This window comes from Chinchilla lanigera, unplaced genomic scaffold (genome assembly GCF_000276665.1).
Source record: "Chinchilla lanigera isolate Chin_1 unplaced genomic scaffold, ChiLan1.0 scaffold00003, whole genome shotgun sequence".
Lineage (NCBI taxonomy): Eukaryota > Metazoa > Chordata > Mammalia > Rodentia > Chinchillidae > Chinchilla > Chinchilla lanigera.
In genome coordinates this window covers 17,829,122-17,856,910 of record NW_004955404.1, presented here as the reverse complement: position 1 = coordinate 17,856,910, position 27,789 = coordinate 17,829,122, and the positions used below count along the sequence as shown (strand labels likewise).

At 37.3% G+C, this 27,789-nt stretch overlaps 1 protein-coding gene across 3 annotated transcripts in view; it reads left to right on the top strand.

Moving 5' to 3' along the window:
* The window catches only part of Gpc5 (glypican 5), a 1,267,099-nt gene that overhangs the window by 234,554 nt on the left and 1,004,756 nt on the right, over positions 1 to 27,789 (top strand). For all 3 annotated transcript variants that reach the window (XM_005374117.1, XM_005374118.1, XM_013516298.1), the window contains exon 3: positions 1,811 to 2,505. In XM_005374117.1, coding sequence (XP_005374174.1) covers positions 1,811 to 2,505 — 695 coding nt within the window. The remainder of the gene's footprint in view (positions 1 to 1,810; positions 2,506 to 27,789) is intronic.

The following is a 27,789-nucleotide window of genomic DNA, read 5'->3' as shown; positions in this document are numbered from 1 at the left end:
CCACTGAGCTAAATCCCCAGCCCCATTTTTTTTTTTTTTTTTTTGTTTTTGGGAGTCTGTATTTCTAATGCATCCACTGATTAGGCCGGTTGGGGGAAACCAGGTATTAATGTTATCAAATTTGGCAGAGCAGTTAATATCAGCTGAAGCCTTCAGTTACCATCTCATTGTTATTTCACATTTTGATTGATTTGCTGTTACGGATTTGGTGCTGATGAAGACAGGTTCCCCCAGGTTGGGCATGTTTGTGATAAAATAAAAAGAATCTTAATAGGAAGTTTACTTATATGTATGTACTCACTATTATATAATAACATGCAGCCCAGTATAATTCCTCTTTATTCAGTGTGACCCAGCCAGACAGGGGATGTCCAGCCTACAGGCTCCGGCTGGACACACCTGTGAGTCCAGTGGACACTAGAGATGTACAGACACACAGGAGTGCTACCTTGTTAACAGCCTCCAGAGTTTCTAGTACTCTGTGTTCTAACCAATTTGCAGTGGCCTTAAACCCTGTTGCCTGTGGTCGCAGGACAGATGCACCTTGTTATATTACAGCTAAAGCCTGGAGCCCAGTAGGAATGAAACGCAGAGCAAAATGAAAGCTCATGAGATTATATTCATTTGTACTTTTTATGAACAATGAAGCTTTGTCTTGTCTTTTATTTGTTTTCTTTCGTTTTTGTGAGACTATGACATACTATTATCTAGTTCTATTTTATTAGCAGCTTTTCCTGAATCTCTGCTTTCATTATTTCATTTTATTTTCTCTCTTATTTTTTCATTTCTTTGTATAATATAACTGGTCATTTGAGTACTGAATTATGGTGTGGTTCTGCAGCCTAATAAAAATAACTATGAGATTGGGGCCATGGGAGATAAGTGTACTGATTATATTTTACGATTAATTACATGGTGATACAATCCAGGTATCATCATTTGGGTTAACGATGAAATATAATTAGTAGCATAGCCAAGGTAACTTACTGCTGCCTAATGCCATCATTTTGAAGTATCATTTTAACTTGGTGATTACTCCAATCTCATTTTAAACTTTTTCTCCCTTAATTTGCTGATAAATTATTCTCAGTTCTTTCTGTAGAGAAACTGATTTGGGAACATCAATTACTTAGGTGAGAAACAAGATACCCCTCAGTAGTCTTTGAAGATAAGATGACAAGCACAGCAGAACATAATTGATAAGGAGGTCATTATTATTTACTATCATCATATAAAATCACTCATAATTTTCCTACTGCTTAATGAGGCCTGATAATTTACAGGTAGTCTAATTATGAAATGTTTTACTTACTTTTTACTTTGAGCATGTTAAAAGGTGGAAGAACTGTTAAGTTTTTTAGAATTTATTTCTCTCTGTAATAACTAATGTGTAGTCTACTTTCATTCTGAAAAAAGATGAAAGCAAACTATAAAAATACAGTATATGGAAAATCAAATATTTAATGTCATCTTTTATAAATAATGAACTAGGGATATGAGATGCATTTATCATTAGTGGGTTACAATGGATTATAAAATAAGATCGGTAAGAAACTGCTCGTATATATAACATTTTTGATTTCTGGATTTATTAGCAGACTTTGATGATAGGAAACATGTTAGTCTGAGTCTTGTGTGTAGTAATGCCCATTATTGTCCAGCCATTATCCTTGGAAAACTACATTTGACTTTATGATTGATCCTTAGGTAAGTTATGGTACACTAAACTCATTTTTACTATCTGGAGCAAATGCGCAGGTTTTAGCACGAATACTAAGCCTGTGCAACTTTTATCTTTGCTGTGTTACAGAAACCCTTGAAACTCTCATCAGACAAGCAGAAAACTATACCAGCATACTTTTCTGCAACACCTACAGGAACATGGCCTTAGAAGCTGCTACTTCTGTTCAAGAGTTCTTCACGGATGTGGGACTCTACTTATTTGGGGCAGATGTCAATCCTGAAGAATTTGTGAACAGATTTTTTGACAGTCTTTTCCCTCTGGTCTACAACCATCTCATTAATCCTGGTGTGACTGACAATTCCCTGGAATATGCAGAGTGCATCCGCGTGGCTCGGCAGGATGTTAGTCCCTTTGGCAATATTCCCAAAAGAGTGATGGGGCAGATGGGGAGGTCGCTGCTGCCCAGCCGCACGTTTCTGCAGGCACTCAATCTGGCCATTGAAGTCATTAACACCACAGACCATCTCCAGTTCTCCAAAGAGTGCAGCAGAGCCCTCTTGAAGATGCAGTACTGCCCGCACTGCCAGGGCCTGACTCTCAGTAAGCCGTGTATGGGGTACTGCCTTAATGTGGCCAGGGGCTGCCTGGCCCACATGGCCGAGCTTAATCCACACTGGCATACATACATCCGGGCCTTGGAAGAGCTGTCAAATGCGATGCACGGCACTTACGACGTAGAACATGTGCTCCTGAACTTCCACTTGCTGGTTAATGACGCCATGTTGCAGGCTCACGTCAATGGACACAAGTTATTGGAACAGGTAAGCAGCCAGCGCACGCTTCCTGTCTAATTTCTTAGAATCCAGCATTAGTCATGACCTGCATAAACCTAAGGAGTTAAACACATCATAAGGGACTCCTAAATTATGACTCCCAACAGGTTTGTACTTTAGGAAATAGTAAGAGAGTGCATGGGTTGCCAGATTTGATTCAAGATATTATATTTTACAAATGTCATATCAAAAGTTGGATCAGCTAAAATACCCGACTCCCCTAAGTAGAATTCTCAGAGCGTTCAGTGAGGTGGCAAAAGCTCCAGTTCAAATCTTAAGTGAAATAAATCAGGCATGCAAGTTTAAATATTGTGTGAGAAAGCCAAAGGATAAAGAGCCAAATAGAAGAAGATAAGTATTAGGAAATGGAAGAACTTCTTCAAATGGGAAGGGAAATAAGAGATGGGGGCGGGGGAGGCAAGAAAGGGAAAGGGATTTAAAGTAAACAATTGAAGGGAAAAATGGAAATAGAGCTTTTGCAAATGGGGAGGGAAGAAAGGTTGGAGAAAGGGGAGAGGAAGGGTACCAGAAGCAAGACTTGGGGCTGGGGATATAGCTCAGCAGCACAGTGCCTGCCTGGAAAGTGCAAGGTCCTGAGTTCAATTCCCAGTACCAAAAAAAAAAAAAAAAAAAAGAATTAAGATATGTTATATACATGTACAAGTCCCCCATGATGAATGTGATCATTAGGTACTGCAAACATGTAGTGATAAATGTAAATTTAAAAAAATCACTAGCATAGATTTGAATCTAAAATCAGTGATAGTTACATGAAAGTAGGCATATTGTTTAGTTTCTTTGTTCCTTGATCTCTTCATTGACAAAGGAAATGCTAACACACAACTTGTAAAGTATTTATTTTGGGGGGAAGTAAGTGTTATGTGTGCAGACTGTCTGGTATTATGCCTGTACTCAAAAAAGTGAGTGGCTATTAGAATTGCAAGGGCTGGGGTTATAGCTCAGTGGCATAAGCGCCTGCCTGGTAAGTGCAAGGTCCTGAGTTCGATTCCTGGTACCAAAAAAAATAATTTCAAAAGTATGCAGCTTTAAAATGGAAAATACTATTGTATCTTCATGAAGTTACTCTTTTTTTTTTTTGGTACTGTGTTGAACTCAGGACCTTGTGCTTGGGCATGCAGATGCTTGTGCCACTGAGCTATATCCCCAGCCTTTGTAGCTTCATGAAGTAAAGACATGATAAATTGATGTCAAGATACTTCTTTACAGTCTCCAAAATTTTTCCAAGCAATGGTGTGATGATTTTTAAAAATGTGACATAGACGTGATTATGCTGTTTTATTTCTAGTAGACTAAGTATTTTTTGAAACAGAATCATCAAGTCAAGGGATGTGAGGTTTTTCTTTTAATCCCACTTTCTGTGAGCCATTTTAAAAACATTCACAGGGCCCCTTAGTATGATTCTCATGTCCCATGCAGTGAAGTAGGACATGCTGCTGGTAGTTCTCCTGAAATAAAATTATATTCCCCGGTACCAACTAAATGCATCTCCCTACCCTGGCACTGATTTACTGAATTAATACATTTTCTCATCATGAGCGCTATATGTCGGATCTTTTCATTTCTGATAGAAATTGGAACTGAAAAGCTTTGCGTTTAACTGCCTTCTTTCCTTTAGGTCTTTTCAGATCCTTTCTGATTCCTTTATGCAAGTTAGAAATTGCCCCTCTGGGTGGACTCAATTCTGGGATATCAGAGTGTGAGCTGGATTTCAATACTTATTTTCAGCCCCATTCAGCTGGGTCGCTACCCAATGGGAAGCTTCCTACCTTAATGCGGGAGTCCTGGGTTTCCCTGTCTTCTGTCATCCCTTTATGAAAATCAGACATGAGCCAGAAGGGACATAATAAACCAACTCGGCATGGAGGTATGAAATATTACTGAGGTTCCAAGTGCTTCAGAGGTGTGAGGAATAAGCATTTAGATCCAGGAAATAACATATCCATGTTATTACATCACATACCTCCAAAAAGGAAAATAGACCAAGAAATCTGAGGGCCAGTAGAGATTTGATCATTATTTTCATACATGCCGTGTAAAATCTTGAGCTGGAGCTTTCTAATGTATGTAAGTAAATAGATTTTCAAGATCATTTTTATTATATTAGTTTGGAGGCCTGGAGAGCGATTTTATGTCCTTAAAATCTGTTCACACAGACAATTACCTGTTTTTTTTGTATTTCAAACACTAAAACAATGTGACTATAGGAGACAGGTGTGTATTCAAATCCCAAATATTTTTTAACTTCTTAGTGTCTTTGGCAAGCTACTCAGTGTTTGAGCCTGTTCTGTCTTGTCTGAAAAAAAAAAAAAAAAAAAATGGAGTAATGGTTTCAGTGGGGGAAACATGGTCAGTCTGTGACCTTATCGGGCACTGGGTACCTGATGACTTTCTTGTTTTCTTCCCTGTGCCAAGGTCTGAGCAGACTTTCTACTTTGATACCTCCAAGAGTTAAAATTTAGTAGGCATTTCCTTAATAAGTTTTACTTAATCTTGTATCATATGCAACTCTTTAGATAATTATCAAACAATACTGTTTTTTAAGCCAATGGTTTGATTTCATATAATAAATAGTCCATGACTATCTTGAGAAACATCAGTTATTGCTAATCAATTGTAGATTCTTTTCTAAATAAAACAACTGAGATCCTCATTTTTACTTACGGGGAAATAAAGGTAAAAATCTGACTTTAAATTCCTTCAAAATTGACTCATTAATATTTATTGCTGCCAACTGCAAAGTGATTCATAAGCTGTTTGTTAAGCTTTGATAACCAGCTTACACATGATAAATATAACAAATTCAAACTAAATTACTGGTTAGCCAGCAAAGAATGACTTTCTCACGTTTCCAAAGCAATCTGTGAAATCAAGTACTTCCACGCCTGATTCTAAATACATATTTCCACTTTAAGAAATCCATAGAGATTCATAATAGTTCTGTTGGATGAATTTCAACTGGAAAAAAATATTCTTCGTTTCTTGAGAAAATCACGAAAGAAATGTTCTTCGTTTCTTGGGAAAAACCTTTAAAGAAACAAAAGCTAATGTATAAGAAACTGTTTCTTTAAAATTTGGCCGTTGTTGTGTTGGTTAAGAAAAACCTTAGTTCAGTAGAAACAGAGCTAGAAGAGAGTTGAGACTAATAGCAGAGTGTAGTCTGTGTCTGCAGTCTGGCTTCAGTCTGTGTTTGTATCACTGATCAGCTGAGTTTGGACTTCTCATTGTTGAATCTCTTTACTTCTGTTTCCTCTTTGCTTAAATGTGCCAATAGCAGTACCTTTGTGGTAGCCTTTGAGAGGGTAAAATAAGTTTTCATGCTTGGATTAGTATCTCATACCTGGTGAGTCTTCAGACACTGCTCCTTATTAGCATGTTATATTATATAGAGTTCATTCAATTCTTTGGTGTCTTAAATGCTGTCAGAGTGAACATGTCATTAGAGTGCAGAGTTTAAGGAAAGCATTGATGGTATAGAGCTCAAAAGTATTTTATTTGTTTGTTTGTTTGTTTTGGTTTTTCTCTGGTTCCGGGAACCGAACTCACGACCTTGCACTTGCCAGGCAGGCGCTTTGCCGCTGAGCTAAATCCCCAGCCCCGCTCAAAAGTATTTTAAATAATGATTTATTATAAGCATATGATTGCAAAGATTTTCCTTAGAGAAAATGGGGTTTGCACAAAATAAGTTTTTAAGGTGTTTAATATTGTTGGATATGTATAAATATGTGCGTATGTATGATTGGATATACACATTTATAAAGAAGTATTTCTCCTGTTAATAAATTATTCATTTTTTGAATAAAATTATATACAATTTTGAAATTAAATTTGATGTTAATTGTATTTAACATATCATTTGTTGTTGTTGCAGTTTATCAATTTAATTTATCAAGGACACAACAATGCAGAGCTTATGTTAATTTCAGCGTTTCAACATGTTATAATTGAAACAGCTCTTGTAAGGAAACTCAGCGGAACATTGATTCTATATAATTTTAGAAAAAAAGATTTTGTAAAGTCTGTAAAATCAGGAACACAATTTCCCAAAGTAAATATCCAGCTCAATATTTTCTTATAGATAATCTTTGTTTCACCTCTTTTACAGTATGAATAAATATTCAGCTTGTATCCAAGTTACTTTAGAATCAGTATATAATACACTTTAAAATGCTAGATCCTGTCAAATTTGAGTTTAAGTGAATTGGACACAAAAATGTGCTTTAAAATGAATATCTTATCACTTCTATATACACCAACATTGTTCTAAATATGTAAAGAATAAGCACAGGAATTTTTTTTTTTCTGGTACCGGGAATTGAACTCACTACCTTGCGTTTGCTGGGCAGGCGCTGTGCTGCTGAGCTAAATCCCCAGCCCCTCACAGGAAATTTTTCATGTGTTATAGGTATTTCAACTATATTTTGTATAAAAGTTGAAAGGAAAAATGAAATGGTAGGCTAGATTAATTAGATATTGGCAAAATTTTTGTTGTATTTCTTTTACAATGTGGTATATGCTTTCCTGAGATATTATTATGCATGAAATTTTTCATAAATCCAGACAAGGGAGCAAATAAATTTTGGGCAAATTACAAGCGCAGTAGCTAAAGTAACCCTATTAAAATATAATGTCATTCCAATTTGAGATAGTTTAAGTGAGTTACCCAAAATGTAATCATCTTAGTTATTTTTCTGTCCTTGCTGAGACAAAATACCCAACACCCAAAATTAAGGAAGGGAAGGTTTATTTAGTTCACAGTTTGTGGAGGTTTCAATCCGTACTTGGCTGGCTCCGAGGCAGAGCAGCACATGGCAGAGGGCAACAGTTCATGGCAATGGAAAACAGCAAAGCAACAAGAACAAAAGGGAGGAGTGGCAGAGAAGAGCAAGCCGCCTTCCCTCCCTTGTATTGTAAGCAGGCTGCCCCCACCCAGGGGGCGTGTAGCATTCACCTACTCTCCATGCCCTCCTCTTGCACAGGCTCAGGATGAATACAAAGTAAGCACCCTGGCTCCCTGCTGAGTCACATAGTTAACCTTCTGAACTTCTCAAATTGACACAATGAACAACATCCCATAAGGGTAAGAGCAGGTCCTTTTCACCTCAAGATACAGAACTGCTGAGTCACTTAGTCAAACCTCTAGACTCCCCAAGTTGACACAATGTATGAACCGTAACAATCCACCCCTTGTCTACTTGGCAACCAGACACATTTCTTTAAATCAGTTTCCAGATACAGAGACATTATATTACATTAGAACCCTGACGTTTCCACCCCAAAGACTCATGCACATCCTTTTATTCAAAAGGCATTTAGTCCATCTGCAAAAGTTGCCAAAGTCCTAACAGTTTCAGCGCTGAGAAGTCCAAGGCCCTAGTCTCCTTCAAGATGTAAGGCAAACTCTAGTTATAAGCCCCTGTACAAATGAAAAGTTAAACACTTCCAACATCCAATGGCACAAAATAAACATTACCATTCCAAAAGGTACAAACAGGGAGACACAGAGCATTGGGACCAAAGCAAGTCCAACATGCAGTAGAGCTAACATTAAGTCCTGTAGTTCCATGTCCAGCATCTGAAGCAATCTGTGGCACATTGTGAGCTCCAAAGGGCTTGCATTACTCCACCCCTATGACACTTCCAGTGGTTACAGCTCCCATAGCTACTCTCTTGGGCCCACTTTGCTTCCTCCTTGCAGCTTTCTGCAGATAATTCACGTTCCTGACTTTTCCAGACTTTTCCTTGAAAGGTGCAGACTCCACTGCACCTTTTGCTTCACACTCACAGCTTCACACACTGCCCTCCCAGGGGCACAGTGCCTGGCCTTGCAGGCCACCTTCTGAAATTTGGATGGAAGCCTCTTTAACCTCAGAACTCTTGAATTCTGTATGTCCCTAAAACCAGCACCACGTGGATGATGCCAAGGTCTGCGGCTACCTGGAGCAGTAGCTAGGCTTTCCTCTCTCTTGGCCATAAGGGTTGAGTACCTTGATTGCTGGGCACTCTGAATCCAATTCTGAGGAACAGATTCTCTATGCCTCTGCTATTCTGTGTGCATACTGGTACTTTGGCCATCACAAAGTAAAAGGTGATGATCAAAAGTTGTACATCAGCCATGGATGGAGTCTGCATGGTTTGGCAAAACTTCACTGAAAATTCATTCATGATATATTGAAGGTATCATTTTTACTTTTGCCTAAATGTTTTAAAACTTACTTGGTTTGATGAAATTGTGATTATGTGATTAGTACAGAGCTCAAATGAGCTGGCTGTTCTGGGAAACAAGACTGGAACTAGACAAACAAAAAGGAAAAGGAATAAGGATTAAAGTAGTAGCAATCAGAGAGGGAAAGATTAGCTTCTAGAGTAAGAGGCTGCTCAAAATGAATTCAACCAAAGAAGCTGGCCCCAAATAGGAAACTCTGTAAACTAATGAAGAAGAGAAGGCAGATTCATCAGATCATCAGAATCATCTCCATGTCAGATTCCGGGCAGAAATCACTTTTACAGCTTTTTTTGCGGTGACTACTGGGGACTAAATAGTGACGAGGAACTTATTCTCCAGAAGTGCAGCTTGTAGTACAATTAGTTGTTTCTATTTTCCATGCAGGGCACATCTTCTCTTTAGCCCAGTATGGAATGAGGTGGTTTTTGGTTGGGGACAAGTCATGGTTAACTTTACCGTCCACTGATTTTCTATTCAAATGAATGCTATAGTGTGTTGAGCTAGTTCTATAATATTTTCAACCTCTGATGGCCAGGGTTTTCTTCACATGTTTGAGTAGATCTGAGTCCTTCATCTTCTGGAGATTGGTCACCTGCATGTTGGATGTCATGAGATGTAGAGATGTGGCAGTGGGTGGATTCAACATGGCCCTTTCCCAACCTCTCCTGAAGTTGAAATGATTGATAGTGCTGAGGACCAGTTAAGATCCACATAGCACATGTAAGGAGAGTCCAGAATTCATTAAGAACATGTGAAAAAAATCAAGCTTCAATAATTTTTGGATAAAGATTTCATAGGACTTCAAAAATCTTCCATGATTAATTTTTTATTTTACTTTTCTGAGAAAGATTGTGACATGAATTAGGTGAGAATCAGCACTGATAATCATGCTTTTTTATTTCTACCTAATTTCTTAAGAGAAGAAAAATTATTATGTGTTGTGAGTGACTCCAGGTCTGTAGAGCAGAATCTGGATAAAGTTGTAGAAGAGTGATTCACTGTGGACAGCTCTAGTCATTCTGAAAGTTCTGAACACTTATATCCTAAATTGCTGTCTGCCTTATACTAGAATGTAATGCTTTGAAGACAGAAGGTAAGCCATGGGTATCTTAGCCTGCACATATTTGAGGGTCATTATTCTGCTCCTTCCCTGAACTTTTCTTCTGTCCTGACTACTGAGGAAAGAATAATGACCCTAAATACATGCAAGGCAAGATGCCCATGACTTACCTTCTGTCTTCAAGGGATTGCTACTACTTGATTGTGATATACTACTAGTATATCACAGAGTGCAATGGAAGATATAAGTATTCAGATGAGAAGGAGAAAAGGGTGAGGGGAGGAGAAAAGAAGGAAGGGACAAGGAAAAAAGAGAAGGGAAAATGGAAACAGAGCCTGTGTAACTAAGGAGGGGAAGTGGAGTTGAAGGGAGGCAAGGGGAATGGCAAAAAAAGGAATCAAGATGTATCATGTCCAGGCGCAAATCCCCTATGATGGATGCGATCATTATGTATGTCTAAAATGTACCAGTAAACATGCAAAAAAAAAATCAAGTATTGCTCCAAAAATCACTTCTATTTTTTCCTCAATTAACTGTATCAGGTGTGTGTTTGCTTTTGTTTTTATTGAGTTTTCTCTGAGCTGATAGATCTTTCACCACATTATCATGTGCTTTTTGTCTCCTGGAAATAAAAGTTTTGGAGTATACCCCATGATTCTTTTGAATTTTCCTGAAAATTTCTGCTTGAACTTAACAAGTATGTAGTTCTTCATATGCATCACTGATATTTTCAGCTGATTTGGAAATATCCTCTGCTATTTTTGTGGGCTAAATTGATAATGCACACAACTTTTTGTGATTTTTTTTAACAGTTTAATTTTTAAAAGTTAATTTATTTTAATTAACAAAATCACGTGTACTTCTGGTGTACACTGTGACGTTTTGATGTATGCATACATTGGAATGATTAAATCAAGCTAATTAATTTATCCACCACTCAAATATGTATTTCTTGTTGTGACAGTATTTAAAATATTTCTGGAGTTTTCAAATACATGAGATAGGGCTCACTTCGGTAGCACATATACTAAAATATCAAGTACACAAGACTTTGTAATTAGTTACAGTGCAAATGCTGCAAAGTAGATCTGTAGAAGTTACTGCGCCTGCATAACTGGAACTCCTTATCCTTTGATCAATGTATTTCTGCAGTTCCTCCACCCAGCTCCATCCCTTGGCACCTACCATTCTACTCTCTGCCCCTTTTGAGACATGTGTTGGATGAAGAAAATGGGCACATTTATTTCTTTATTCACCTAAACAAGCACTAAATCTAACATTAGAATACTAGTCCAGTGTTTCATCTTTCAAATACTACAATGGTAATCTCAAGCATTTACCTTTCAAGCAGTTTTATTATGCTCTTTGTTCTGTCATTAAAACAATTAAGTCTTTCACATCTGCTCATTGTGTATTTGTTTTGGAGTCACCTGTTTTACTTTTCCCAAAAATTGTACTTGGACCTCACACATTAAAAAGAGGGTCATGAGAACATATGTTGCTTATAGTGGATAGGATTTGTTGTTGTTTGGGAGAGACAGAAATTTAAATTTATTTTACCATTCCACCAACCAGTAAGGGAGTAACTGTGAAATCACATGACTAAAAAGCCTAAAGGTACAGGTTGAGGAAAGTCTGACCTTGTGTACTTTCTTAGAAATCTCATCAGGACTTTTCTTCACCTCCCAAAAATGCATTTGTCTGTGGTATTTTCTTAGGCACACTGTCCCGAAGGGATAGCAAGGTAGGCTGCTGTGTTATTAAGCTCATTGTCAACCAGTTTAATAAGAAACAAATGGAAATTATTTTCTTTTGCTGAAGTCTTAATACAAATTGTGTAACTTTTCTATAAATTCTTTATTGAGTTGTTATCAGAATATGGTAGATTTTTATTTGAATATTTATTCTATTTTAAAACACTTCATGTCAACATACATAATACATAACTAGCCCCACATTTTTCATTGTTGTTTGCATGTATGTAATTATTGATTTTTGATTGTTTGAGACAAGTCTTGCAATACAGTCAAAGCTGGCCTTGAACTCACCTCTTGCCTCAGTCTTCCAAATGCTGGGACAATAGGTGTATACCACCATGCCCAGTCAGCCTCACATTTGTAAACCAGAGTTACAAGATGAAGATATAGGCTGAAGCTGATAGAACAGCAAAGACTGAGTCTACCTGGGCTGGAACCAGAGCCCCTTTCTGTGATGTTCTGGGTGACAATTTCTGTGAGTACCAGTAATCCTGTAGTGCTGACCTCTAACAGGATGAGATAATGGAGCATGTGCTTAAGGAATGTAGTTATAAGAACTAGGCATAAGACAAAGTGGACAAAGATTGGGAGGCATCTTTCAGAAACTTAGAGGACTGAAGCAGTTGTTGGTGCTTCTGTGAATTAATGCACATTCTTACCTGGGAAAAGGCTCGATTCATGATTAGTTCTTTGGCAAAGCTGATTATGGCTCAGCTTCATATGGTGTGTATTACTGTCAGTTCAACAGATAGTTTGAGGTTTAAAGTTGGCAATAGGGGCCTCTCAGAGTTATTAGTTTGTTTTGGGTACTGTTAGAGTTAGGGTTAGGTTTTTTAATGTCTAATGTTTCATGCATGCAACCCTAGTTATTTACTAAATTACTTTTACATCCCTACCAGAAAAAGGAAAGAATGAACAAAAGAAAGAAAGAAAGAAAAGAAGAAATCATCCCTTTTTTCTTACCTTTTCCCGCAGCATCTGCTGACATCCTGAAGACTCATCGTTGGCATATTCCCACCCTAGAGCCAGGTGCGAGTCAGGAGAACCGGGAGTCCCCTGAGGGCCCAGAGGTTTCCCTAGGAGGATGAATAAAGGGCAAAGCCAAACTGAAATGAAAATAAAGAATGATAAGATATAACTTATAATAGTAAAGGACACAATCCACAAAGAGTATATGGTAATTACAGTATGCTAAATACAAGTGGCATATTTGTAACAGTAAACTAAGATAAAAGCATCATAAAATATATGGAAAAATTAAAGATAGAACATGGTAGAATACAAAAAAATGTAGAAATGCAATCCAACAACATAGTGGAATTCTATAAGCATTACTTCAAAACAGAAATAAGTCAACCTTAGAAACATTACATACTCTAATGTTTACATTAATTTATAGTGTTATTGATTAACACAATCACACAATTTTTAAAACCAATCAAGAAAGAGTAGCCACAAAGTTCAAATAAATATTCTTCAGAGAAGATCTACAAATGGCCAAAGAGCATATGAAAAGATGTTCAACATCATTAGGTATGAAGGAAATCCAAGTAAAAACCACAATGAAATAGTGAATTATCACTCCACATTCTGCAGCATGGCTTAGTAAAAAATATAGTAAATGACAAATATTGGTGAAGCTGTGGAAATTTTGAACTCCTACAATGCTAGGGAGAATATAAAATGGTGTAGGCATTTTGGGAAACAGTTTGGCATTTCCTAAAAGTGTTAAATCTAGAGTGACCATACGACTCAGAAATTCCATGCCTATTTATGTGTACAAAATAATGTACATGTCCACAAACAGCACATGTTGATGTTTATCACAGCATTCTTCTGAAAAAAAAAAAACAAAAAAAACAAAAAAAACAAAAAACCTGTGGGAAACTACCTAAATGTCTATCAACTGAAGAATGGATAAATAGACTGTTTTACATCCATATCATTGGGAAATGCAAAATGTGATACTGACACACAATATAACTGGACCTTGAAAACATATGGTAAAAGATAAACAGAGGCACTGTAGAATTCTAAAGAGTTTTTTTGAGCAGAGAAGTGCAGATTGAAAGCAGCTCAGGTTCCACTAGGTTTTAAGAATATTTTTATAAGGTTCATCACAAAAATAAAACAAAGATAATATTGGGTTTGTGAAAGTGGACCAGTAGGTTTAGAGGGTAGCTGACCATTTCTCACTGATGACACTTAAGTTTCATTTTTCTAGAATGTGAAGTTAACTGAGTTGGGTTTGGGATTGTTCAGAGAGAACAGGAGGCTGGAACCTCTTCAGTGATTACTTGCCACCCAATGAACTATTTTGATGCAAGCTAGGAGAGCTAAGTCTGTCTCAAATTCTACATTTTTTTTTTATTATTATTATTTTTTTTGGTTTTTCTCTGGTACCGGGAACCGAACTCACGACCTTGCGCTTGCCAGGCAGGCGCTTTTGCCGCTGAGCTAAATCCCCAGCCCCTCAAATTCTACATATTATATCGTTTTAGTAATTTGAAAAGCCCAGAACAGCAAATCCACTGAGGCAGTAATTTAGTCATTCCCAGGAGTTGGGGGAACACAGCGAGGGAATAAAGAATCACTGCAGTGCAATAGGACTTTTCTTGTGGAGTGGGAGGCGTGTGCCAAAATTACTATAAAATTATTATAAAATTTAAAAGGGTAAATTTTATGGCACATAAATTATATAACAATACAATTTATGACAATAATAAAATTAATAGTAAAGTTATCCTTATAAAAAGTTATAGTATATAACTTTGAAAATTGACTCATATACGTGGAAAACCAGTATGTTCCAGTGAATAATTTCTGTTTGTAGGTTTGTTCTTTTGTTCCTTTCCTTGGCAAGTTTTCTGGAGGCTTTGGGAACTCTGGAGGAACAACGTGTCTTTTTTTTGTCATCCACAATGACACATCAAATATGCTTTTAGAAACATTTTGTGTTTAATGCTACAATGTCCTTCAGAAAAAAGATTCTTCCCATATATTAAAGGTTTCATTTTGTCCACAGATGGTGAACTTTCAGACCTTGAAAAACAGTTTTTGTCATTTAAGAATTTTGGAATAAGATTAAATAGGAGGGTGATCTCATTCATTCATTCAGCTAATACATATCAGGTGTTTTTCATGAGGCACAGTTAGATATTGGATAGATGTCTACTGGGCTTTTAGTTGCACTACTAGCACTTTTAGTCTGCTCTCTACATAGAAGTCCGACTAGTCTTCCCAAAATATGAAACAGATTAAGCCTGACATCTTTCAATGGCCTCCTATGGACCTTGGAATAACAGCTAAAAGCTTATTGGTCTTTAGGACTGTGCAGTATTTGGAGTCCTCTACCACTTTCCAGTCAAATCTTAATAATTAGCCATGCTAGAGTTCTCCTGCTTCCTTTAGCATGCGGTTGTCTCTCCCGGACCTTGTTGGCTGTGTTTTTCTGTTTTTTTTTTTTTTTTTTTTCCCCGGTACTGGGAATCGAACTCATGACCTCGTGCTTGCCAGGCAGGTGCTGTACTGCTGAGCTAAATCCCCAGCACCAGTTGTGTTTTTCTGAATGAAGTAGTCTCTCCACTGATGACCCACTCCAGCATCTTCAGTATTAATACTGCTCCTCACTTCTGGTCTCATTGTAGATGCAAATAAGTACATGGAATATTCCTTGACTTTAGAAGCAAATGTTAGGTAACTTTGTAATATACTCTAGTAATGGTGTACTGTTTCCTTTATAATATTTTGCGTGTATGAAGTTATTTATTATTTGTTTATATTTTATGTTGAATTCTAGGTGCTAAAAGACAGACTATTGTTTGTACATGTCACTATATCTCTTGAGTTTATGTATTGGCATATGAGCTTTTCAGTAAGTATCTATTGATCAACTGAATAAATCTGCCCTGTGTCATGTATTAGCTAGACGGTGGGAATTGGTTTTAAATTCATCATTTGCTTCTGCCTTGACTTTCTGTGTGTCTGTGTGAAAGAATATAAGCTCCTTAGTGTGGTGCAGAAGTTCTCCACATGGGGACAGCACTCCTCCTTTACTCATCCCCTTCTTTGCCTCCTGACTTGCCCCCATTGAATGCGTGCTCCAAACATATTACAATGCGTGCAGTGTTTCATTGATCCCACTTTACCCCATGTTACACTGAATATTCTTCTACTATGTCCACCACACCAATGAAACTGGAAGTTTGTCTAGAGTATTCACTGGGTCTTTTTCATTCTTTATCCTTGATTCCTATTAAAATGTCTGGCAATATTGGCTGAACTGAAGCGACCTCAAATTGGACAGTTGAAACTTCTTGACTTAGTGTACCAAATTAGATTTAACTTCAGTCATTTATATTTTTTCTCTGAAACTGAAATTACTAACATTTCATACCTCCCATGAAGACACAGCAAGACAACTGTGATAATTTATGATTATTTTAATGAATGCACAGAATATTTCCATTTAATCTTTTACACAGATAAATGCTTTGACACCATTAATATTATATCTGCATTTATCTTAAGCTCAAATAAAATCCCATTTATCAAATTAGGGTATTGGAAGTAAAGGCAAAAGAAAAATAATAAACATTACAAGCAAATCATGATAGAGGTACACACTAAATTACATATAATTTAGTGTGAATAATTCTGGGAGTGACCCAACAGCATGCCTTCCATCTTCCAGTTCTCTGTTCATGAAAGCAATCATCAGGTATTTGGGCTTTTCTCTGCACGTACATGTCAGGCTGTAGGGAACCAGGGGCTGCTCTGGGGACTACGACAGGGCTGAATCTCCACTGTCAACTTAAATGTTCTTTAGATTCTGTATGATTGTGCCTCATTTATAGGCACATGGTTCATCGCAGAAATTCTTAAAACTATGTTTTTGGTAGTTCATTAGTGTTCTTTTAGGTGTTAGTAAGTTCCTTTGAAAACGTGCCACATGATCTTAAGTTTGGGTAACAAGTGTAACATTCATCCCCTAGAGAGCACTACAGGTTGTTGTCTTCCTGTAGGTTATGTCCAAAGCTCTTATAATCTGTTATTTAGAACTCCATTATCTGCACTGAGTAGATCATTTCCAATATACTGTGTTTAACCGAGAAACCCTTTTTTTCTTTCCCTGGACACATTATGCATTTTTTGCTAAAAATACTTTGGAAAATGCTGCTCAGAGTTGTGTTTCACGGTTTCCTGAGGTGGTAATCTTCTTAACTGGGCTTCATTTGGTGTTTTGGTGACAAGCAAATTACTTTTGCTTGCTGGCAGTGCAGCCCGGTATCTTCTCTGTCAGCTTCCGGTATAGATAGCGCTTTAGCATCTGTGATCCTCCTCAGATTGGGCCCTAACATCAGGGAATTATTTATCTTACAAGTTATCATGGGCTCTGGGAACAGTTTGGAAATTGAATTCCTGTGAAAAACCCACGTGCATTTGATTTAATTAACTTTATTTTGAGTGAAGCCGTATGAAAATGGAAAACTAAACATTCTCTTCACTTATAAAAAACAGTCTATTTCCACACAGAAATGATAGGAAACATAGCGGAGGAAAACATTTGTGTATCTGGTATTCTTGATTTACACTAGCAGATTTTAGTTAGTTCATTATCCATATAAACTGATAGTTACGCATCAAAAGGACCATCAGAAAGAATCCTCTAGTTAACGGATCATCTGCTTTCCCCTCACTTCTTCCAACATTTGATACTGTCAATCTAAAAAATTGTCTGTTTGGGTGGATGAGATGATACTTTTTAATTTCACAGATGAGTATTGAAGCTTTCATATGTTTATTGCCTTTATATATTCTTCGCCACTTAAGCATTCATATCTTTGCTTATTTATTTTTTCCACTCAGCTATTTATTTGCTTAGTTTTTCAAATATTTTGAATATTAAGCATTTGCCTATTTAATATGTTGAAATTATTTTCCCACTCAGTGGTATTTTATGACACATGAATGTTACATGGAGTGCTAGCAATATGGATCAATGGATGTGAAAAATAAGAAAAGGAGAACAATTTAGAAGTCCTCATTGTGGTAAAAAGAAACACACAATATTATAGGTTGAGTACTCTATGAAAAGGTATATTTGTTTGTCCTCTGAATTGTTTTACTATTCCCAATAAAAGGGTGAGTAGGAAAATTATTAATTAATTTGCATAAATATATATGATCTGTGCTGGATGGAAATTGATAGGTACTGAGAGCAACTAAAACAGTACAGTCAAAGCAAACCATTCCTGTGCTCTGCTGTAGGCATTTGGAGGACAAATCCTACCAGGGATGTGCAAACAAAGTACTTATAAGTTTGATAAATAGCGTCAAATTGAGACTTGAAGGGCAATTTAATTTCACAGGTGATATTTTAACTGAAAGTTGAAAGGCTGTAATATTTAGGCAGGTTAAAAAGAGGAAACGTACACAGACCGAGAGGTGCAGGGAAACTCTGGAGACCATAAGTAACACAATTTAGCTGAAGCACAGCGTGTTGAAAGTGGAGCGCTGGGAAGTTTCGTGGCTCAGCTGTAAATTCACATGAGATGCTTTGGTTTGCACTCATTAGGAGAGGCAAGAACCACCAAAGGCTTTGGATCAGAGAAAAGGTATCATCAGAACATTGCTGGGAGCCTAAAAGGAAAGATTAGAGCTGCGAATGCTGTGAGAAAGTCAGCAAGGAGGCTTTTGCATCTGCGCCGGGAAGAGCTGGTGAGATGCACTGTGGAGTGGTAGCAATTCGAGGACAGGGGAGGGAAAGTGGAAGAGTGTGACACCACGGCAAGCAGCCTTTGCTTCAACATTTTCTACCTTTAGCTCATGACATTTCTAAAATACCTTCAGACTTTTGCAGCTTTGTAAAAGGGAAAGTGTGGTCAATATTTATATATTCTCATTTTTTTTTTCCTGGTACCAGGAATCGAACTCATGACCTTGTGCTTTCCAGGCAGGTGCTGTGCCACTGAGCTAAATCCCCAGCTCCCTCATTTGTTTTTTAATCTAATTATTATTTGTTGAAAAGATTTACCTTTTCAATTAAGTATTCTTACTCTCAGTAATCAATGAAATGGTCAAGTTTCCATTTTATTTGTGCACCATTCCAATTTATCCTGTTACTAAACCTGATGCACAATTGCTTTTCCTTCCTTCTCTGTGGTTTTGTTTAGGCTGGCCAGTCCACTTCACTGGGCCCAGTGGTTTGTGGAATACCGTACTGTCTAACTCCTGGGGACTTCATGTGTCATAAAACCCAAAGATCACATGCTAGAAAAACACTTATTTTCCCAGAGTTCATATTGAAAATCACAATTGAATAAGCCTTTCCTGGTAGAGCCAAGCTAACCTCCCCTTTCTAGACTCCTGTGCCATCCACAGTCCTTCCTGCAAAGTGGGTTTCTTTTGTTTTCCTCTTTACAGTGACTCAGAGTTTATAGAAAGCCTTTGCTGTGCCCATGTGCGTGGTTACTTGGTGAAAGTTCCTGTACACCTCATGGCTTATAGCATTCATTTGTCAAATCCTTTACACCCTATTGAGACATTATTCATACTGTATTGAATTTATATGTTTATCAATTTGTGTCACACTTGGAAGTCAAACCTCCCTAACTAGATTCTAAATTCCTTGATGAAAAGTAATTAGAGACTTGGGAAAACATATTCTAGTTCTAGTTTTTATTGCCATTATCTGTCACACAAAGTAGTGAAAAAATAATTATATTTTAGAGGTGTTTCAAAATATAAACTCACCGTACGTTCACAGTTAATTAAGTATGTTCCTTTTACAAGTGTCAAAAAATAGACAGGGACGAGTTTACGAGTGAATTGCTTAAAGCCAGACAGTACATTTTCTCCAGAAATCTGATGTGGCGAACTGCTCTGATGTCCAAGATCAGCCCTCTATGCCTTGCTTTCCTGTCCCACCAGTTGGCCATTGAGAGCCCAAGAATGCTGGATTATTTGAACTCCGTAGTCCAACCTGCATACCTGGCAATGTCAGCCTATTTCTAACTTCTTGTACATTCCCAAACCCATCCCCAGTACTTGAAATATCTCTGAAATATGCCAATCAAAAACTGCACATATGACCTTCTTTTCCTCTTACCCCAGTTGACTTATTCTTGTGCTTTCCATCCCCAATAACTTCATTCTACAGAAATATTCAGAACACTTAGTCTTGTCCCTCATTTTCTATGTTTTGCATTTACTTCTGTCTTAGATTCTGTGTTTTAGGATCTCCCACCTCTAATCTATGTGAACTGAATTCTAATGAGCTATGGATGATTGCAGAAGGAAAAACATTCCAAATTCAAGTTTCTTTTTTTTTTAACTTCATGTCTTGTTGGCATTTCCACAGTATGAAAAATTTTGCCTCACTTTATTTTGAAATAGAAATATCTTGGATCAAAGCCGAAACAGAGTCTGTGTTATTAAAATGTAATCACATTGCAGTAGCTTTGGTCCTAAAACAAAACAAAACAAAGACCTACTCGTCTCCATGCCTTCTGTGGAAGCCTCTTAAGCAAAGCCTTTCTTTGTGTGCTTCTCAATATCCATTTTTCTCTTTCGCTTGACCCGTGACAGCCTCGTGGATGATTATGCAAAACTGCAGTCTTCACAAATCACCAATGATTCTTTTCCCCACTCAATACAGTGATTAATTTTACTCCGCAGCTTACTCCAATTGTCAGTAGCTTTTGACATATTTAATCATTTCCTCTTTATATAAGAATACTTTCTTCATTTGTCTTGGAGGTGCCCACTCTCCTGGGATGCCTCTTCCTGCTTGACAGCTTCTCTGAATCCTTCCTAACCTTTCTTTTTCTTCTCATCTAAATGCTGGCTTTCCCAGCAGGCCACCCTCAGCATTCCTCTTCTGTGTCTTCTCATCCTAACTGCGCATTCTTGATAACAGCATTTACCTGTCTTGCTTGACTTCTCCCTGGAGTTTTTAGTTCATATAACTGACAACCTCCTTGACAGCTCATCCCAGAGGAATATATTCATAAGAAGTGATACATGTCCAAGAAAGACTTTTAATTTCTCCCCAAATCCTCTCATCCCTGAGTCTTCTTCGTATTATTTAATGACACTCCCATTTGCCTAGTTGCTTCACACAAAAGATACCTGAAGTCAGTCCTTAGGCCCATGTTGTTTTCAGCTGCTGTATTTAAGTCCTGGTTTCTCCCTCTTCAGAATACACACCTTTCAGTTGAATCTCAGCCCTTGTGGTCCACCCTAGCAAAGCCCGCATTATCTGCTCCCTGAAACATCGCAAAAACTTGCGCATCTGAGCTCAGTGTTTCTGTCGTGTCCCGCACTTTCTTCTGTCCTGTCCAGACCTCTGTCCAAGTAATAGCCAGTATGATGGTTTTAAAAGATTAAAAGGTCCAACCATCACCACGCTCGATATGCTTCAAGCCTGCCTCGCTCACATAGCACACAGACCCACCCTTCGAGCATTATATAAGCCACAGGCTGGCCCTTCTCCCTGACCTCATCCCCCTCAGTCCTAGCACTCGGTGGCGTTTTCCAGCTGCACTGGATTTCTTTCCCTCTACTTGTAGACCTGTTCTAATTTCTGTCTGCATATGAGCTTTTCCCTGCAGTTCCTTGCTGCTGTTACTTATCTTCATTTAGAGCGCAATTGAAATACTACTTTCTAAAAAAGTCTTTCTTGACTACCTGATAGAAACATTTGATGCCCGTTGCAACCCATTCTGTATCAATGACCTGTTTTTAACTAACTACCATTACTGAAAACAACTATATCACTTTTTACCAGAATTTCAGTTTTCCCTATTAGAATATAAACTCTTTATGAGCAGGTTCATTGCTGTATTCCTATGTCTTAGAATAGTGCTTTATGAACAATAGGTGCTCAGTTGATTTGACAGTATTGCAATCCATAATTCAATAAGGGTGAAAATCCACAATTGGCTTTCTGTACTCAGAACTTGCTAAACTAAAATGCTTCTGTAACTTGAATCCAGAGATACAGAAAAAGGAAGGAAGGAAGGAAGGAGAACAGGAAGGGAGAAAAAGAAAAAAGGGAAAGAAAGACAGTAGGCTTCAGTGTTGGGTTAATCCATTGGTGGAGATCATAGCTGGATGGACTTCTCAGAAGCTAATAGCGTGAATGGTTTACTTGGGCCATGACTTTGACGGTTATGTTTTGTCTTTCAGAAAGACTCAGGACACATCCCACTGCAGTTATGGGTTGGTTTTCCATTTCTCATCTGAATGTATTTGCCCTAAAGCGTCAGTATAATAGTTGGATTAAAAGACATGATTTTTATAAAGATTTTACGTACCTGAACATTTTCAGTATGATCAATAAATATAGGAAATGTTTAAATAAAATTTAAAAAAATTGTTATAGTATAGGGCAAATGGCCATTAATCATCATCAAAATACTCCTTTTCATTTTGGACACACTTATCTCATAGTTCTTGCTACTTTCTGGAGCAGTTCTAGAAGGTTTCTTTCATGACTGTCTTTCTATTGCTGCCTTGATGTCCCAAATTGATTCAAAAAGATTGTGGCAATTTCTCTAACATAAGAACATTCTAGTGTATCCTCATCCACTTTACTCATTGGATCTGGCACTTTTTGACTTCTGGGTCTTCCCCAAAGCCAAAATAATTCCAAAAGGTAAAACATGTTTAATCATTTCAGGACATTGAGGCAGCCACAAGAGCATCACTGAAGACACTCACTAGAGAGGATTTTCCAATCTGTTTCAGAAAGTAACAAAGACTATCCAGTAAGTGTAGTCAAAGCAGAAGAAGTGTTTTCAGGGCATATCGGCCATGTGTCATTATACTCTAATACATACTTTAAAAAAAAAAAAACAAACGTAAACATTAACTGTATTTTTTGATCACACCACCTATTTATTTCTGCTAATAGATTGGGTTTTTCTTCGGAGTCCTGACCTAAATGATTTCAATTGGACTCATACATGAGATTAATTAATGATGAGAAATAGGGTTGAAATACAGAAGCTCCCTCTGGTGGATTAATTTTTAGGTGTACAAAATTAGTATTGCAGATTGAAATTCCTATTCAGAGTGGACCCAATAGAAGATGATTGAAATACTCTTCTCTGTCTTCCTGTCCTTCCTTGCTTCTCTTCTTCTCACTTTGAAAGTTTATAGGAGTTAGAGAAGAACTTTTATGAAGATAACTAGCAGAAAACCTCTTTAGAGACTACTTCTGGGAAATTGGAGTGGACCTAGGAGAAGCCAAAGAGCATCCAACAACTGAAGCTTAGATAGTTCGTGCCTCCAAGAAAACATTTTTAAAAGACTCCTTCTGTACTCTTTGCTAAGTACAACTGAATATATCTGTAGCCCTTCCAAGCGTGAGATAGTATTTTCTCTCACATTCAACTTTATCAATGCCTTATTTATTTGTCCCTAAAAACTAGGTACCTTGTACAAATTTAGCATTCTCCCTTAAACAGTATATATTTAAAGATCAAGCTGTATGAATTCTCGATATCTTACAGCTCTCTACATATATATTCCTTATTGCAATTCTAGAATCCGGTAATACTTTAAAAGTGGTATTACGGTTATAATATTTATATCTTTTCCACAGTTAGTTTCTGCAGTTATTTGTGCCTTGAACTTCTAAGTAGCATAGGCATCATTTGTAAGGTGGTCATTCTATAGTTTTAGGGCATAATTCTATAATCACTTATTTTCACTTTTATTGATATAAACAACAAACACTCTTTCTCTTCCTCCTATTTATTTTAGGCAGGGAAAGGAGGTATATTATCTGAGTTCTCTTTCTCCTCTGTCTGTGATTCTTTTCCCTGTACTTTTTAACATTCTATGTACATTTTGTACTCTCACTCATTTCCACCGGTTTAACTCTTGGTTTTTGCAGATGATTCTTATGTTAACTTGCTTTTTTATCTCTAATCCATCATTTAGAATTGCCTCCTAAAAATTCCTCCAAAGAAAAATGCTAAAGAGAATTAGCCAGTCACTCCAAGTACTGATCCATTTTCAAAATTCCACATTTCAGTTATAGTGTTCCAGTTATCACGTTTACGACTGCCAACAGCCGTAGCTTCTCCTTCTTTATGTTGTATCAGTAGCATTATGAAAGAGCTTTATCTTCCCCTCCTTTCTAATTCCACTGATTCTTCCTCAGTAATATTATCCTACGTATGGGAATAGCTCCTGCTTTGTTGAAATAATCCTGCTAAATCTTCTGAAAACAAGACTTCGGTAATTCTGTTCATTTCCTCATTAAACATTAACATATTGCCATAGTCTGCAAAATGAAGTCTAAGCATAATGATTGTGGCAGTGAGCTGCTGTCCGTCCTCTTATCTTCTGACCCTACTTCTTTCCTAATTTATTTTTATTGAATAAAATTAAGAACATATATTTCATCCCTGTCTGGGTAACTTTTCTTTATTCTGAGTTTTATTGATGGATTCTGTCCTTAGTTTACTTCTAAAACCATAAAGATAGCAAGCATGGTGACACGTATGTGTAATTCAGCACTTCTGGTAGGCTGAGGCAGGAGGATTGCAAGTTTGAGCCTCACCTTATCGATTTAATAAGACACTGTATCATAATTTTTTTAAAAAAGGCTTAGAATGTAGCTCAGTGCAAATGTCCTATGTTCAATCCCCAGTACTGTACAAACAAGCAAACAATAAAATCATAAGAGCACCGAGCATGAGAAAACATACAAAAATCTGTTAAAATTGGAGAAATTTTTGAATCATATATTTTCTCCTGACAGTCTAAAATAGCTTTTAATAAATTGGAGCACAGTGTATTTGATCATAAACTACTTTGTTCCTTATTTTAATTATTGTTACTTTAGTTATTATTATTATTTCACTTGCAGAGTGATCCCTTATGCAGTTTCTGCTGATGTGCTAGCGAGAAGTTCATACTTTGTAAGTGATGCCAAGATTTCTTCGGGAATGAGGAAAGTCAGCTAAGCAACAAGGAGTTGTTGAAACCAATACTTAATCTGAGTGGGAGAAGTGATACGGGTGATGAACAGCTCACAGAGTAATTTCAAGATGAGATGAGAACTTGAAAATCAGTGGGAAGCCAGAGATAGGACTTACAGCAGGAGTTGATAAACATTAGGGAGGAAAACAATTTTGTTTTGGAAACACTTCAGACTGATTGCAGGAGAGAGGGCTAGAGACCAGGGAGGAGAAGAAGGGAGAAATTGCAGTATGAGTCACAGATGAAAAATTGTCAATGTAAGTGTGAGGGTTTTTTTAATAGCAAGAAAGGACTAGCATTGAAATAGGCTGTCCAAGTGGGCTCACCTCAGGGGAGCTAAGGTGACAAACTAATGTCCTGGTGACAGATGGTTTTCTGTTGCCTTTCAATCAAATGTGAAGCAGAGCTCTCTGATAGCAACTCAACAAATGTAAGGCTTTGAAATTCACTTGTATTTATTGGGATCAAGCATACATGCTTGTATCTGTAGATGCAGTCAGAGATACCTTGTAAGTCCTTGGTTAATGTATTCTCCTTTGTATTTGTAAACAACATTGCAAGTGATAATGAAAACAGCGATCATGTAAAGTTGGTATTTTTCGGCTTTCCATCTTCCTCCCCTTATGTTCAATTGCAGGTATGATTTTAGGTCCAACGTGGGTGGGTCGGGGTGGAATAAGATTTCTCTTAGCTCATAACTGCAAAGTTGTTTCATTTTCTTGAATTTCAAGGATGAGAAAACTGAGATTAACAGGACTTCCATAACTTGCCTGAAGCCTGTGGCTAATCACATGGGATCCTGAGCGCAGATTCTGATTGCCTTTCTCTGTACGCCTCTATTTAGAAATGTCTCACAGCGCCCAGGTGATCTTAAACTCTGGACATTCCCACTTCTAACTACATCATCACTGTCTTCTTGTTGCTAGAAGTTGTTAACTAGGAAGTGTATATTCCCCTCCTTTCATTTTTTGGATATTTAGCACCATGCGAATGTATTTACACTCCACTATCGTGATTTTTAGCCTCAGGGGTGAGAAAGTCACTTTGAGTCCTTTATTACTTGACCTTACATTGCCCTCATATCTCACGTAACAGTCACTCGCCAAGTCCTGCTGGTTTTACTTCTATTTGCAAACCACGAACGCTGCCACTACTGTAGTTCAGAATTAAAGTTCCTTTCCTCAGGAATACTAGAGGAGTCTGTTCGCACATTACTTGGCTTGCAGACTTTTTTTGTTTTCTCTATTTCAACTTCTACAATGCTGCCAGGTGCATTTGCTGACACCAAATTTGGTGTTACATGTTTCCATTCAGCAACCCACGGGGACTTCTGTCTAATAAATAAATCTTCTCAGCCTGGTAGTCAGAGATTTATATCCAACCAGTCCCCTACAATCCAACTACACCTCAAACATTGTTTCCTTTTACTGTCACCCATCGTGACCCCTTCTTTCCAAGCAAACCAAGCCTTTACCCATTGTCTGTATCAGATCCATATTCTTTGGCAACTTCCTCTCAGATTTTTCCCTCTGCCGTACATCCTTATTCTTGGCTCTGAGATTATTTACCTTGTCAGTTCCCAGGTGCTACTGTCTGTCTCTTCAGTATCTCTTACATCTGCTTCCTTTTCTGGCTCTGGCACTGACCTTGAGCCCTAAAGTCTTTCCCCTGGCCCGCAGTTCTCTCTCCTCTCGCACTGCTGCTGTGATCCTTGTGCTCTCACCACAATCATTTTCCCAGCTTGGAAACTTTTTTCTGCCCTCCATTTGCTGTAGCGAGTTCTTTAGTATGGCAGTCGCATCCTATCTTTGTCTTTTCATGTCTTTCTCACGCTTGTTTCTTGCGCTAGTACTCTCTTGTACTGTATGCTTTGGTCCTGTATGTGTAGTTAAGTTGTTGCTCTCAGCTAGTTTACTCTTCTGTAGAATGTTTGCCCCTCCCCTTTTCACCTTACAAACTTCTAGTTCATCTTCTAACCTGCTATTCAAGCCTGACTTCCTGAAGCGTTTTCCTGAACACCCCAAACTGAGTTGATCTGCCCAGTTTTTGTGTGTTACAATGCTACTGGCTTTCTTGGAGCTCATGCAGTAATGCAATGGCCGTTTTGCATGTATGGCTTTCATTTTAAATGGGTGCATGTGGGACTACATTTTATTCGTATTTATAGTGCTAACATGTATAATGAAATACAATGAAAAGTCATTTCTGATTTGATTGAATTGAAATAAATGTCAGTATACTCAAGCTGCTCAAAGCCTCATCCCAATGGAGTAGTGTTTCCCAGGATAGTCTATAGATGCGTCTTCTCTTCTGTCACCCCCAACTGGGCAGGATCCCACCTTCCTCTGACATCCAGATTTACACGCATAATTTACACTTGGATAACTGGGGGAAACTTTTTTCTTTTGTTTTAAGCTGTAAAGTCTGTTAGGGAAAATTTGGTTAATTATCTTTTATCTCATAACATTTAATACATGTGGTTTGGAATTATTAGGAAGAAAATAAATATGGGTAAAACGAATGTCATGCATATTTTCTTTAATGAATATTGTCTGGAACACTCAGAGAAATGGAGAATTTTGGATCAATTTATCCTGTTCATTTTGCATATAAGATAATCAGCTTCAAAGTCATTGTGCCATAGTTTCAAGTTCTTAGCACTAAGGAAAGAAAAATTAGACAAAAATAAAAGTTTCCTGACTGTAGGGCAAGGTTTTATGTATTTTCAGGTATATTACTCTTCCTCTTCAGGTGCACATTACTGTACTAGTCTTTTTGATATATTACATGGTGAATTAATAACTTCATTTTTGCAACAATAATCATGTAAATTATATTTGCTATGAGATATTTTTAAAAAGTCAATTTTCTACTTGGATAAATAGTATTTTTAAATGTGATCATAATAACACCCTGGAAAAATCTTGCCAGATAAGGAAGAAGATATAGAATGATCACAGAACAAAATCTTCACATGAAACATACTCATTGTCATTTCTAAGAAGGAACCATAAAAAGAAGCTACACAGATATTTGTTTTTACTCTTAGACTCATTTAGAAAAGTAGTGCATATGTGATAACAAATTATTTTATTTCAAAATCAACACTAGCATATTGTTCACCCACAAAAATGTAAATCATAAACAGTATCCATTTTGGCTAAGTAGTTACATTTTTACAAGGAGATAACATTATGAATTTATTTCTCTGA